Source organism: Bubalus kerabau, chromosome 4, assembly GCF_029407905.1.
Source record: "Bubalus kerabau isolate K-KA32 ecotype Philippines breed swamp buffalo chromosome 4, PCC_UOA_SB_1v2, whole genome shotgun sequence".
Classification (NCBI taxonomy): domain Eukaryota; kingdom Metazoa; phylum Chordata; class Mammalia; order Artiodactyla; family Bovidae; genus Bubalus; species Bubalus kerabau.
The window spans coordinates 10,542,062-10,556,857 of NC_073627.1; the positions used below are offsets into that span (position 1 = coordinate 10,542,062).

Consider the following 14,796-nt stretch of genomic DNA (forward strand, 5'->3'; position numbering starts at 1 on the left):
TCACTGTGGGGATCCCTGCCCGGGAAGGACGTCTGGGACGTAGCAAGTCCCACCCCGGGGCAGGAATGTCACGAGCTCACTGCTGCTCCTGACGTGGCTGGGCCACATGGTCACTCTCTGCGGATGAATTGATGACACAGAACAGCAGGCACTTGGTTCTGGTTGGGCTCTGCTGCTCTGGCGCTGCGTCGTGGACATGTGGGTACCAGAGCCACCCCCAGTGGCCTGCTTGGTGGCAGGTGTACAGATCCGGCTGGTGTTTTGGGGGGCCTGATGCCAGCACCCCTTCTGCCATGGGCGAGTGACTCTCCTGGGGCCTGTGGACGGGAGGAGGGAAGGCACTGGGCTCCAGGGCTTGGTGGAGGGCCGAGTGAACCTGGGTGGGAGGCTCTGGGGCGCCTGGCGCCCGGTGCCCGGGCTCTTGCCGATTGTGTGTTGTTATTATTCGCCATGGACTTGGACCTGGATCTCCTTGCTGTTGAGCTCTGCTCCCCTGTTTCACTGGGGAGGTGAAGCTGCTCTCCTCGCCTCCATCACGGAGCATGACATGGGAGCGCCTGGCGTTCACGGTCGCCCACATGGTCCCAGTGCCCTTTCTCCTGTGTGACTTGGGTGACTCATGAGCGCTCTGGGGGCAGTGGGTCTGGACACCCACACGTGCTCAGCTCTCCCGGTGGGCGGCGTCCCGAGGGATGGCCAGTGCCCTTCCCCTTGGTCTTCCTCAGACTTTGTCCATCCTTCCTCTGGCGCTGAGCCCAGGAGGGTCCTGCTCTCTCCCTTGTGACGTGATGTCTGGCTTCCCTCTACCTGCTTCCTCCTGCGCCCAGAACCCCTCCGGGTCCTGTTCCTCTTTCGTCCCAGGAAAACAAAGCAAAACAGAAATGAACTCGTCCGTGAGCAACCAGTGGGTGAGTCAGGCCTTTGCTTTGTCAGAGGGGAATTCTACGAGGGACGTGGGCGTCTTTTGGGAAATCTGGTAGCTTTCAGGCCACTGGGACAAGTGGAAAACCAAGAAGCCTCTCCAAGAGAACGGGGCCTGCTTTGGTTCCTCCTTTCCCCACGACACCACAGTGGTCTGCCCGGGTTGGTGTGCGTATGTTACAGCGGTTGCTATTCCTGGAGTCTTTCTGTGCTCTGGGGAGTGAAAGGAGCCAGGAGCTGAAACTTGATGGTTACGTTTCCAGTCCTGGAGGTGGTTCAGGTCCAGGGAGGTTGCTCACGAAATCAGAACTGTTCCCTTTGCAAATGAGCCGTAAAAATAAAAGATTTACTTGAAGTCCGGTCACTGCGGCCACGCATGTCCTCCGATACTGATGGTTCTGCCACTTCCCCCCCCACGGCATCCTACAAGGACCCCGTGTGGTCGTGCAGGTCGTTAGCACCCAGGCCTTTTTTTTTCAATCTTGGCAGCAGACCCAGGGAGTCTTGTCTTCCTGTCACTTAGCTCAGGGCATTCTCGCCCAGCGTCGGGGGAGGCGGGGAGTCCCATGGGCCACCTTTGGAGACCCCAGTGCTCCGAGAGCTCAGCACAGGGATCGGTGGGCGGGGTGGGAGTGGCAGGGGCCCGGGGCAGGGCGCTCACTTGACGGCGTAGGTCATGCGGTCAGGCCGCATGCACCGCACCATGCACAGCTTCTGCAGCGCCGTCTTGTTCTTCCACTCCTTGGGGAAGATCTCCTTTTCTGGGGCTTCCGACTCCACCAGCTTCTTCCACCGCTTGGCAGACCCCTCGATGTCGTTGTCTAGGTTCTTGAACTCATCCATCTCCGAGAGGGCCTGGGGGCAGACCACACTTTCAGCTCTCCCCTGTCTGTCCCAGGAGGGCACCCTGCCCCTAGGCTCTGGGAGATGCCTGACCGATCAAATGATGAGCTGCTGGGGGCTGGAGGCAAACCAGAGAAAGCGCTGGGATGAAGGAGGAGGAATCTGATCTAGGGATGTGACTCTCGGCTGCTTTGCTGGATGGGGGGGCTTTGGAATGTTGGGGGGGGCCTGCTCATCCCAGGGGACCACCTTCCTCTGGTCTTTTTGACTCAGACCTTGACATTTTGCACACTTGCCTGGAGGTGAGTAGGGGGATCAGTTTGCCACCTGCAGGGGTGTGATGATGGACCTGCTGTGACCCAGTAGGACGGCAGGGTCCCCGTGAGCTGGCAGGCAGCCCATCACTCCCCAGTCCTTCCCCATTCTCCTAAACATCCAGCTCTGAGCGTCTAGTAAACACACTCGGGCTGGGCAGGAAAGAGAGCGAGGCAGGGAGAGAACGCAGTGTTCAGGGTCTGAGACCAACCTTGATGCCACCCCAGCCCTGGTGCTGCAGGAAGTCCACGGGCGACACAACCCCGGCCTTGAATGGGAACCGAAGGAGGAAGTCCAGCTCCACCGGGTTCAGCTCCTTCTTCATGGACAAGACCTGACGGGGGGGCTGGCTTAGCTGTTGTGCCGCAGCTGTGTGGAGGGTGGGGGGGTGGGCGGACAGGGGCGCACGCCCCCCAACTTGCAGGGGAAACACTGACCAGCCCCTCATTTGTTTTTATTGGGTTGGCCAAAAAGTTCGCTTGGGTTTTTCCCTCCGCTTCGATGGCTCCCATCAGGGCTCTTTCCCTGGGATGAACTCAGGGGTGTCCCACAGCAGTGCCTCAAACCCACTGGCCACCAGGAATGGTGTTAAAGTGTGGGCTTGGAGCCACTGGGTCTGAGTCGGAGCCTGAGGCTCTGCATCTCCAGCACCCCCGAAGTGCCCCCCGCACCCCCCCACCTTGCCCCTGGGGGTTCCTCGTGTCCGGGTCCCAGGGCACCGAGGTTGGACGTTACCTGAAACGCCACCTGTGCGAGGAAGATGAGCTTGTCGCGCTCGAAGAGCCCACGGGCCGTGTACATGAACACCGAGTAGGTAATCTCATCCGTCAGGTTGATCACGCGCTGTTTGACCTCGTCGGCGGGGGTGGTCTTCAGGATGGCCTTCTCGAACACCACGTTGAAGGCCTGGGGGTGTCACCAGAGGCAGGGGCTTGGGGACGGCCCCTGAGCCTGTTCCATGCCGCCCATGCAGGCTCTGGTTGGTTTCTGTTGGGGTTCGGGGTCTGGGGGCACTGCTCGGACCCTCACTCCCTGGGCTGGTGCTGGTCAGACCTGGCGCCCCGGCTCCCGCCCCTCATGGCCACCTGCATCCCGGACCCCGAGGGCCGCAGCCCCGGGCCCGGAGGCAGCCGCACCTTGAGTGAGAACTGGTAGATGGGGTTGATCTTGTTGAGGTCGTTCAGGATGAAGTACAGCAGGGACGCCCTCGCCGCGGCCGGCCGGTAGTTCTCTCTCGCCTCGTTGATTTTAACTTCTGTGATTTTTGCCTCTTGCACCTTGAAACAAGCAGTCACAAACCAAAGTCACTTAGGGCGGAAGACCTAAGTAGACTTTCTCCAAAGAAGACAGGCAGATCGCCTAGAGGCACATGGAAATATGCTCACCGTTTGACTGTTAGAAAAAAAATACACATCAAAACTACAATGAAGTGTCACCTCACACCACACAGGATGGCCTTCATTAAAAATTTAGCCTACAAGTCCTGGAGAGGATGTGGAACAAAGGGAAACCTTTGCTGCTCCCACTGTTGGTAGAAATGTAAGTTGGTGCAGCCGCGATGGAAATCAGTACGGAGATTCCTCAAAAAACTTGAAAGAGAACTACCATATGATCGGGAATCCCACTCCTGGGCATATAACTGGACAAACCATAATTCAAAAACATGCATTCACCCCTGTGTTTATAGCAACACTATTCACAATAGTCACGACACGGAAATGACCTGAATGCCCATCAGCAGATGAAGATGACGTGCCTGGTGGGCATCCGTGCCCCCCACCCTGTCCTGGGGCCCCGGTGAGGCTGTGGCTTCTCTTCTCAATGACCATCGGCCCACCTGCCATGCCCGCTGTGTGCTATGGCTGGGGGTATGAGGGGGTGGGTCCCCGAGACGGTTTCTTACCTTCTCCTCAATCTCACTGGCCGTATGTTTGGTGGTCTCCAGGTTCTCCACTAAGGCAGTGTCTCCCAGAAAGTTCCCTGATGCGGCCGACAGCCGGGCCAGCAGAGAATCTTCCAGCTCTTTCAGAACAATCTTAAATTCATTCTGGGACTTGGTGAGATTCGCCTGCGAGAGGGGCAGAGACCCGGGAAGGGAACTCAATTGCTGGCACAGCCTGGCCTCCCCATCTTGGGGGCGCTTGGGGGTTCAGAGCCTCTCAACAGCTTAGCCGAGGCCCCTGCAGCTGCCTGTCATGAGCAGTCAGCAAGGGTGTGGGAACCACAGTGGGAGATGTGGGGGCCGGGGACCCCTGAGAGCCCATGGGTGTGGCTCAGACAGCCCAGGAGGGGACTGGTACACTGGGGCTGGTGGCAGAGACATTCTTGTGGGTCAGAAGTTCAGTGCTTTTGGGCGTCCGGGGCACTGCTGTGGACTCCTGTTCTCTCAGTGAAGTTGTCACTTGATTTAGAATCAGGTTTGGGGGTAGCTGGGGAGGAGGAGTGACTCATTTTGTTGTACAAAGCACACTCGGTGTGACAAGCGGGGGCCCCTTCAGAGTCACCGGACGTGTGGGTCTTGGAGACCTGCCCCCTCGGTCCGAGCCGCCGCCCGCCCTGCTCCTCCCATCCCATCACACCTTTAGCTGCTCCAGGTCTGGGCGCTCCTTCGCCACCACAGCGGCCAAGAGCTGGTCCTCCAGCCCGTCCCTGGTGACTAGGAAGTTGATCAGGGTGCACTGGGCCTGCATCTCGGGCTTGTAGTGGGGGTTGAAGTACTTGGTGTGCAAGATCAGACGGAAGTTGGGGTGGTACTCCACCTCCTTGTCGCCGATCTTAATGTACCTGTGGTCCGTGGAGGGAGGTATTAGGAGGGCCCCCCCAACCTCCAGTGACCTCGGGACAGCAGCACAGACTCCCTTGGGACTCCCGCCAGCCTGGGAGGACAGTCTGGACTTCTAAATGAAATGTTTCACTATAAAGCTGCTTAGAATGAAGGTCTTCCAGAAGCCATCTACACAATTTCCCACTTAACCAGGAAACCATTTCCCTCTAATGTACATGAAATTGGGACCTCCTGGTGGTCCAGGGGTTAAGAATCGGCCTTCCAAAGCAGGGAATGCGGGTTCGATCCCTGGTAGGAGAACTAAGATCCCACCTGCCGAGGGAGAGTTAAGCCCTCAAGCCTCAACTAAGATCCGATGCAGCCAAAATAACAAAAGGAAAAAAATTTTACTAAAAAAACAAACGCATAAAATCATGGTGTATTGTGTCGGGGCTCACCCTGATGAATAATCTGAAACTTGGGAAAAAAGAAAACAGTAGACCTTTCCTTCTTGGGGTGCCACCGGCCTTTCTAGAGAAAGTACCTGCTCTTTCTCTGGCTGGTCTGTTCTGGTCTAATAGGAGAGTTCACTCAGCCCTGGCTGCATGTCTTACTCATGTGGGAGCCTCTGAAGAAACACTCAGGCCTGGGCTGCCCCCCCAAGGCCATTAACGTCAGAAAGACACTGGCCCCCAAATTCAGAACACCAGGACATCCAGGAGCTTCCTGGGTGAATCTGATGAGCAGCCAGGAATGTGGGCTGGCTCGTCCTTGGTGGGGGCTGCTTCTCTCTGGCTCTCCCCTCTGCTACCCCATTTCTGGCTGAGCTCACTTTTGGGGGGGCCTGTAATTTCACCCCTGGGTATCACCACTCAGGCCAGGCCTTCCTCAGAATCTAGCATATCAGCACATTTGTCATCTCTATTCTGGGCTTCTGCCCATACCCCTGCAATTATAGGCGGCTCAGGTCGACTCCGACCTTTACATTTTTAAAGCTGATTTACGTTTTTATGTTAGAAAAGTAACATAAGCTCAGTGCATCAACCAATGAATGGATAAACACAATGTGGTAGATCCACAGGATGGAATATTATTCAGCTGTAAAAAGAACGAAGTATGCATGCTTACTACAGCTTGAAAAGATACTCAGAGAAACCAGGCGTGAATGTCCTGAATGCCGCTGGATTGGTTACTTTTGGTTAACTTACGTTGTATGAATCTCAGCTAAATAGGAAGAAATAGTAATACTGGTTCAAGATTTGCAAAATGCACGAAAACAGGAGAAAAGATGACCATGAAGGACGGCCGTCTGCAGGCGATCGCTGGTGCCGTGTTGGTGTAGGTCTTCCTCCCTAACTGGGATGTGGACTCACCACTGATCTCCCGGCGGCCCCTCCCAGGGGCCTTCTCCGCTCACGCCCATCGGCGTTGTGCTGAAGCCCCTGCGGCTCCAAGGAAAGGAGAGGCCCTGCCCTCCCTCTCCGTCTGGAGGCCAGACCTCGGCGCTGAGGACCATCACGTCGGGGAACCTGTCACTCACTTTCCCTTTTTGATCGTGTTCCTGCCCAGCAGGGGGTCCAGAACTGGGTCGATGGTCTCGCCAATGTTCTCGATGAGCAAGGTGTCCCCTTCTGAGATAGCCTGCTCGATGATGTCCAGGTAGCTGTGGGCACAGCATCAGGTTGTGAGGGCCTAGGGGCCCGGTGACCACGCAATTGCGTGCCCCAGGAGGGACAGGAAAGATGACTGAAGGGCCAGTAGTTCGTTCCTCCCCCAAAGGGTCCTTCCGGAGGGGAGCACAGGGCTCTCTGTGTGAATCACCCCCAGGTGGAGAGGTTTGAACATGGAACTGCTTTGTGGCTGCAGAGCTAAATGTTCCACATCTGCGTTTCCTCTCACTGCCCCGCACCCTGGGAAGGCTCTCCAGCAGTTGTGTTATGGGCACTGCTTCCCATCTATGAGAAGAGATGGCAAGACGACCGGCCGCAGCCTCCCAGCCAGCCAGCGAGCAGGCACGACCACCACAGGCGGGGGTCGAGGTGTTAGCGCTGCCCCTGCAGGAGCGGCAGCGAATGGGGAGAGAGGAGCAGCGAGTTCGATTCTTCACTGTTGGTGCTATTCCCCGGGGTCTAAGAACTAAGAAAATCCACGCCCCCGTGGGCCAGTGTTTGTTTCCAAAGACCCGTCCATTCATTTAACAAGTGAAAGCCTCTGAGTGGGCTTTGCAGACTTCTGGCCGAGCTAACGGGTTGGCACCGCCTCTGGAGCCCCCACCCCGCCCACCTCGGTGACCGCGCACCTCTTCTGTCCCAGGCGGATGGCCTTCAGCTCGCTGCCGTATTTGTTTTTGATCCACTTGATGCCCTGCAGCTGGGCATCCACGATGAGGGGCCAGCGCTCCGTGTTGCACAGGATGGTGGCGTTCTCCGTGGACATGCGGTCGCTGGGGAGCCCCTGGTTGTTCCAGGTGGCCACATCTGCGTCGTCGGTCAGCAGGGTCAAGGGGTCCAGACCCTTCGTGATCGGGATCGGGACCTGCCGAGGGGGGCGGTGTGGCCTGACTCACTGCTCAGGCAGAAGCGGCTCTCTGACTAACACTTGGGCCACGGGGCAGATAGCCGCTCGCAGCAGCTTGGGACCTGGCCAGAAAGGATGTCAGCATTGTCTGCGCCAGGCCACCCTCTGCACCCTGGCTACCCTACAGCCTCTGCCTTGTTCATCGCAGGAGTGACGGTGAGACCTGGCTGGTTCTGCCCTCCCCTCCCCCACGGACCTCCCCAGACATCCTGAGTGATGAACACCACGGGACCTCTTACCTTTAAATGGTTTATGTAAGGGATCCAAAACCTCTCCATCAGCTCGTTGCGGTACTTCTTGGTGAAGTAGCCCACGTAAGAGACGAAGGCAGAGATCAGCAGGACGTCGCCACAGAGTGTGATGCCCTGGCCTTTGAAGCTCTCCACCGACTCGGCCCAGCGGACGTTTTCTGACGCCAGTCCTCCCACTAGCCTGAGGTGGGGGCCGGGGGTCAGTGGATGAGAGAGGAGCCCGTGCTCCTGGCAGGAGGGAGGGCAGGCTGGAGGGCCGGGAAAGCTGTGCCTCCATCTGTACCACGGACCTCGTGGCTTCAAAGCCTTCCTTTGCTCAGTGGTTCAGGAGCCAATGTGCTTTGTGGGGAGTTTGGGGGAGAAAACGCTTCAGAGAAGCAAAACTAATGCTTTCTGGGGTGGTTGGGGATGCTGAGCTTCCTTCCCCAGGGTGCTGACCTCACATGCACTCCAATGCTATCTGACCACATGACCTGACCGCTGAGGCTGCTGCCTGGACACAGCTGAGCACACGCTTTGGGCACCAGCCAGTCCGGTGGTGGCCACCTGGCCCCAAGTGGGGTGAGGACTCCAGGCTGTGCCTCGTGCTTCTCAGGCCACTAGCCCAAGGGCTGGTCCTCAACCCTGAACGGCACACCCAGCGTCCAAGAGCAGGGCCAGGTTTGCAGAAGTACAGATGCCCAATTAGGCTCATGGAGGTGTGTCTCTGGCATCACCTGAGCAGCCCTTCCTCCCAGTGACTGAAAGACCACCTTTGACTGTCCCAGCAGAGGTGAGTCCACATCCCACCGGAGGCCAGGTAGGCAGCCTGGGGACCTCCAAGGGTTAATCCTCACGACTCTCTGCGCTCAGAAAGTGGGGGCTGCACCCGGGGCTTATCCCACCAGAGGCCGTTCTGTGGGCTCATCCCTTTTGGGGGTGGTGGGTCTGAGGACAGGACGGGTCTTGTGATGGGGTGCGGGGGCAAGGTACCTGTTAGCCAGCGAGATCACCCTATTGGTGGCATCAGCCTCCTGCTGGCACTTGATCTTCTCGGCCGTTGCTTTCTCAAATGCCGACGTCAGGTTGCTCAGGTTGGCGTTGAGTTCCTGGAAAGACAAGGTGGGAAGGCCTTGAAATCGGGATGCCCCTGGCTTTCCCGGAAGTAGAAGCAGCTGAGCCCTGGGAGGGCTGAGATCCCTGAGGGGCCTGAGGGCCACAAGCACGGCCGAGGCAGGTGGCCTCCAGGGTGTTCCGGGCCCCACATCAGATGCTCAGTAATTCTCAGGTGGAGATGGTGGCCGGCCGCGCCCGCGGGCTGCACTCACGGCAATCTTGTTCTTGATGCGGGAGAGCTTCTCCTGGGCCTCGGCCAGCTCGGCGTTGGCCTCCTCCAGGGCCTGCCTCTTGGGGGCCACGTCGCAGTAGACTTCGTAGAAGCGGACGATGTTGATGCACCAAGAGCACAGGCCCGCGGCAGCTGTGGACTTGGAGCGGATGAACTCGGGGTCGAAGGTCGGGTTGCCTTGGTAGGGCCTGGGGAGTGAGCGACAGCAGGCTGGGGACACAGGCTCCCGCCACCCTGCACCTGCCTCCAGCTCCGCATCTGTCTGCGACTCCGGTGCCCATTATGAGCCATAGGAGGAGCAGAACATTTAACTTACTATATTCTGGTGTCTTAATGATCACAGAAAGAAGACAAGACCGAAACTCAGAACTCTGGAGTGGAATTAAGGGTATGAAAGGGAAAAAAAGTGAAAGTTGCTCAGTCATGTCCGACTCTTTGCGATCCCATGGACTGTACAGTCCATGGAATTCTCCAGGCCAGAATACTGGAGTGGGTAGCCTTTCCCGTGCCAAGCCAAGGATTGAACCCAGGTCTCCCACACTGCAGGCAGACTCTTCACCAGCTGAGCCACAAGGGAAGCCCAAGAATACTGGAGTGGGTAGCCTATCCCTTCTGCAGTGGACCTTCCCGGTCCAGGAATTGAACCAGGGTCTCCTGCATTGGAGGCGGATTCTTTACCAACTGAGCTATCAGGGAAGCCTGTGAAAGGGAAAAGGAGTAGTGATTTCAAGATGAAGAAAAGCTGCTTCCCTCCACCCCCCACTCCCCGCCTTAACTCTCTGTTCCCTGCTGCTTCTATAGCTGGTCTCACTTTCATTCTGCAACCACTCAGGCCCTCAGCAAGCAAACTGGTGTTCGGGGGATGGCAACTTTCCCAGACTTATGCCCACAGGAAGTGTTGGAACCAGTGCCCAGTTTTCCAGCATCACCGGTGAGGCTAAGGCTCTACATACAAGTGAGACTTCAAAGAGGTGACGTTAAGGTGTTATCTTACAAAAGTGATGAGGAACAGTGCCCGCAGATGCAGCTAAGAAGCTCTAGAAACTAGTGTTTTAAAAATAATGGCGACATCATTGAGCGTTAACGGACTGAGCTGTCTGCAGAAGGAATTCTGAATGGATGATTCAAAAATCGTAACTGAAGTGTGATTTGAGTTTAGGTGGGGAACACAGCCCGTCACCTCCTCTATCTGGCATTTTTTACACTCTGTTTAGGCGGTGGGTCTGCATCTGTTAAGCACACTCCAGACAGCATGGGGAGGTGGCAGTTGCGAAGTTTGCTGGGTGAAGACATGTATCATGGCACTATTTATGATGGCAGAAGCGGAGACAGCCTAGACCCTCAACAGCGCAGGTATAGTTAAGTAAATTACAATTCATCTGTGGTTAAAAAAAAAAAGAAACAGATCAAGTGTTTTGACAAGATAGGGAAAAGATTTTTTTCTCCTGCAATGTTAAGTAAAAAAATAAAAAGCAGAACAGATAATTGCATATACACAGTATTCTTTCAACTACCAGGGGGGAATCTTTAGAAAAAAGACTGAAAGGAAACATGCCAAATGTTAACACAGACCACCTCCTGGAGGCGAGTATGGAAGTGTTTCTCTTGAACTTCACACTAGTCCTTAGTCATCAAATGCTTTTCATTCGTCCAGCTCTCTTCTGATACAGATGGAACCGAGAGGCTGGGGTCTCACCTGGGCTCACTGGGGTCATGGGAAGGCCTCCCTTTCTCGCTTGGGGTCAGGTCAGCTTGGCCCTGAAATTGGGTTGGGGGGGATGGCTAGGCACAGAGTGCTCACTAGTGCGTGCGTGCTAAGTCACTTCAGTCGTATCCGACTGTTTGTGACCCCGTGGACTGTCGCCCCCAGGCTCCTCTGTCCATGGGATTCTCCAGGCAAGAGTACTGGAGTGGATTGCCGTGCCCTCCTCCACGGGATATTCCTGACCCAAGGATCGAACCTGTGTCTTTTCCGTCTCCTGCACGGGCAGGTGGGCTCTTTGCCACTAGTGCTGCCTGGGAAGCCTGCTCACAGGTGCAGTGCTCACCAATGCTGGTGTTAGTGGATTTACGGGGCAAGATGTGGAAGTGCCCACTCTACATATCCTTTCCAAGTCCCACCTCAAGACGGACTAGGACCTGGGGCCCTTGGCTGCAGAGACTGCACCTGGACACGTGTCTCCTTGAGCTACAAATGCAAAGAAACTATAAGGGACTAAAAATAACTACATGCGTGCACAGCTGGGACAAATTATGAACAAGATACAAAAAGGCTAAAACTCACTGCTACTTCTAAAGTGCCAGGAGCAAAAGCAGGGTCCTGTGCGTGATCCCTGCACACAGCACCACCAAGGGGGTGGGTAGACCACCCCTCCGACCCCACCCTCCGATCCACCCCTACCCTCATGCCATTTAAGAAGCCAGATCGACCAAGGTTGAGGAGACAGAGGGTGATGAGGCTCCCCCCGGGCTTGGGATCACGTTTCACCTTGATGCTCTGGCAGCCAGGTCCAGGTAGATGCACCCAGACTCTGGCCTGCTGGCTGTGGGGTCCTGCCTTCTCTGTGCTGCTCAAGACCCTGCCCTGCCCCCAGCAAGCACAGGCTTCCCTTGGGACCACGCAGTGTGGGGCCAGGGACAGGTGGGAGGAGGTTCACGACCACACGGGGCCTGAACATGATGTGCTCCCGACAGGATGAGACCTGGGCGGACCCCATGGGGGCAGCCGAGCCCCGACTCACTTGAACGCTTTCAGGCAGGCCTCGGGGATGTGCTCCTTGTCGAACTTTTTCAAGGAGTCCAGGAAGGTGTCCACTTTGCCCATCATGATTTTCGCAGCTTTCCAGCTCTTGTCCTTGGGGATCTTGCCCCCGGGTGCGGTCAGAATCATCACAGCAGCCGTGACATTGACCACGGCATCCGGGGGGGACCCGAAGGACTTCAGCTCTGTCAGGTTGTTCTGCAGAGACAGGTGGACGGACCTGAGTGGGGATTTAGCCCCGAGCGGGACCGGGAGGTCCCGGCGATGACCCCATGCCATCTCCTCTCAGCTCGGGGGTCCCAGTCCCTGATTCTTCCTCCTCCTCCTGCCCTCACCTTGTTCAGGGTGTCAAGGGCCTCTTGCGCGGCCAGCAGGGCCGGCTCTGCCTTGGCCAGGTCCGTTTCACAGGCCTTTTGTTTCTCGGTGACATTCTGGAAGGAAGCCAGATGGGAAAGATGGATGCTGGGGTCCATGTGGATGGCGTGTGTGAAAGGGGACCCTGAAGGGTGGCGAGGAGGGGTGAGGAGGGGCACTCCCCTCTGCTCTCACTCTCTGGGTCACTGTCTGGAGCCCACCTTCCTGCCCCCCAATGCCTCCTGGCTCCTTTGCCCCAAAACACTCAGGTCAGAAGGTGCTGGACCGTCAGCTGACCTGGGATTCAGGAAGGGGAACACTGCCTTCTCTTGGCTCCAGCTTCCAGGCCCAGAGGAGAAACCTGGGCCTATGCAGGCCACTCCCCAGGGCTTTGAGGCCTCGTCTCTTGGTGCCATTGTGGAATCCCTCCAGATTGGGCCAGTTTCGGAGGTGCAGGCCATCCTCCTCTTAAACTGAGAACACCCTTATTCACACATCTATCCATTCATTCACGCATGCATGCATTCACTTGGGTTGGGAAGAACCTCTCTGAGCTTCCAGGCACCAGAGAGATTGGGAGAAGCTTCCTATCAATCAATCAGGACCTGAGTGACAGCAGAGGGAGATGAAGAAGGCTGTGGGGGCTGGGAGCTGTGTTGGACATGGGGGAGGGTGGACAGAAGGAAGAAGGTCCCTCTGCAAAGAACCTCCCGGAGAAGCCCACCCTGTGCCCGACTTCAGGGAACAGGGCGTGGAAGGCACTGACTTGGCCGGCGGTGCCGGGAGCAGCCCCCAGACTCCCTGAATACGTCTGGGTGGGTCCTTTTGGGATCCGGGGTTGGAGAGGGGTGGGCGCCCAGATGTTAAGCTGCATGTGAGTATCAAAAGGCAGGTCCCAGGGTTCAAGGCGCAGGTGTGGGCCCTGGCTCGGATCCTGGCTGTATCACTTGCTAATTTTGAGACGTCAGGCACATTTCCGGCCACCCTAACAGGGCTGTGGTCATGCAGCTGACCGTGAGGGATCGAGCAGAGCTCCTGGGACCCTCCCTCATTCCAGTGCTGGTGGGAAGGATTCAGGCTTCCCCCTCCTGTCGGCCGTGGGAGGAGGCTGACTCAGGCCCGCTCAAGAGACAGCAGACAATTACTGAGGCTCTTAATTTAGACCTTCAGGCAGAGGCATGACTGATGACGCAAGGGGCATGCAGACGGGTGATGAGAAATCAGCCCGACCACAGGGACCTTCAGCGTGGAGCACACCAGAGTTGGGGGTGTTAGAACCTCTGGGGGCTCCTGATGTAGGAAGTCTGAGGCCCAGGGCTCTGAGGCCATCTTCTCAAGCCTTGATGTGCTCATATGAGCGTGTCCCTCAGATGCAGACCCGGTTCAGCAGAACCGGGGTCCGGGAACCTGCATTTCTTACCAGCTCAGGAGATGCCACTGCGGGGCCCTGGGAGGGCAGCCCTCTGCTGAGCTGGGGGCCCTGCGTTTGGGGGAGGTGCCCTCCCTGCAGGGGTCCTGCTGGGTTGCCAGGGCCCACAGGGAGATACTGGTCACTCGGGGAAGGCGCCTGGCCGAGCGGAGCTGCCCACCGCCTACCTTATTGATGACCTCCACCTTGATCTCCTCCTCGTCAGCAATGGCTTTCTCCTTGCTGACTTTCTCAGTCTCCACACCCACCACGTGGATCAGCTTGTCTGCGTTCTCGTTTTTCTGCTTGAGCTCTGCCTCCTGAACCGCCAGCTTGGCTTTTAAATCGTCCACCTGGAGGGGGAGGTGAGGGAGACGGGCAGGCTGGGGTCCCGGCCAGTTGCTTACTGCTCCCTGGGGTGCATTTCTCCACGCTTTTTCAGTTTCTCCAGGGTAAGTATTCATTGAGCACCAGCTGTGTACACAGGGGCATCACAAGTGTGAGACCCATTCCCGAGGCTTGGGGAGGCGGCAGTCACAGTGGCCGGGGTGCCGAGGAGTCGTGGGGAGGCTGGTGGGTGGGGCTGTGAGAGCTGGGGGCTGGGGATGAAATGCTCCCTTGGGTGCTCGGGTGAGGCCCCAAGAGGCTGGGTGGAGGGGGTACTGGGAAGTGGTGAGTGATGGGGTGAGACATCCTTCCCCATCTGGGTGATTTCTACCACTGGGGAAGCCCCTCGGGTGCTGTAACTGCCCTCTCCTGAGCTCATTCACTGTGTCCTAGGACCACTTCCGGAAGGTACATTTGGGGAAAAAGAAACGCCCGCTGGGCCGGGCTCCTCTTTCTTTCCTCTCCAGGGAGGGGGCAGGCCACTTCTTGGCTCCTGTAAGCACTTTCTTGGACATCCCCCACCACTGTGTGCCCCTCTCGACCCCCGAGGGGTGGCTGGACGCATGTAGTTCCGCCTGTGTCGGGGGTCGTTCCCCACCTGCACCTTTGGCCAGGAGGCAGGGACTTGGGGGCTGTCTACCAGGCCCCCTGGGGGGATGCCAACAGTGGGCAGTAAAGAGGGAGCCCGGGCTATACCAGGGAAGACACTCAAAACCAGGCAGAAGACTAAAAAATTAACGTGGCGTGAAAGTACAGCAGACACTGTTCCATCGGGGCACGGCAGTGTGAACGGCGCCCCAGGATGGACCCACCTTCAAGAGCTGCACCCGCTGGGGTGAGCAAACCCCTCCAGACTCGGGCCCTCCCTCCCCCAGGAAGCGCCTGACC

The 14,796-nt window shown here is 57.3% G+C and overlaps 2 protein-coding genes across 2 annotated transcripts in view; one reads left to right on the plus strand and one right to left on the minus strand.

Moving 5' to 3' along the window:
* Positions 1-14,796, plus strand: part of PGS1 (phosphatidylglycerophosphate synthase 1) — a 70,037-nt gene that overhangs the window by 48,106 nt on the left and 7,135 nt on the right. The window lies entirely within an intron of this gene.
* DNAH17 (dynein axonemal heavy chain 17) overlaps positions 1-14,796 on the minus strand; it is a 98,537-nt gene that overhangs the window by 12,242 nt on the left and 71,499 nt on the right. Inside the window, exons 59-72 of the mRNA XM_055575270.1 lie at positions 13,710-13,874; positions 12,095-12,190; positions 11,740-11,957; positions 8,979-9,186; positions 8,644-8,759; positions 7,660-7,852; positions 7,143-7,378; positions 6,384-6,506; positions 4,659-4,863; positions 3,983-4,147; positions 3,216-3,356; positions 2,815-2,985; positions 2,291-2,413; positions 1,583-1,776 (exon numbers count right to left, since the gene is read on the minus strand). Coding sequence (XP_055431245.1) covers positions 1,583-1,776; positions 2,291-2,413; positions 2,815-2,985; positions 3,216-3,356; positions 3,983-4,147; positions 4,659-4,863; positions 6,384-6,506; positions 7,143-7,378; positions 7,660-7,852; positions 8,644-8,759; positions 8,979-9,186; positions 11,740-11,957; positions 12,095-12,190; positions 13,710-13,874 — 2,354 coding nt within the window. The remainder of the gene's footprint in view (positions 1-1,582; positions 1,777-2,290; positions 2,414-2,814; positions 2,986-3,215; positions 3,357-3,982; positions 4,148-4,658; positions 4,864-6,383; positions 6,507-7,142; positions 7,379-7,659; positions 7,853-8,643; positions 8,760-8,978; positions 9,187-11,739; positions 11,958-12,094; positions 12,191-13,709; positions 13,875-14,796) is intronic.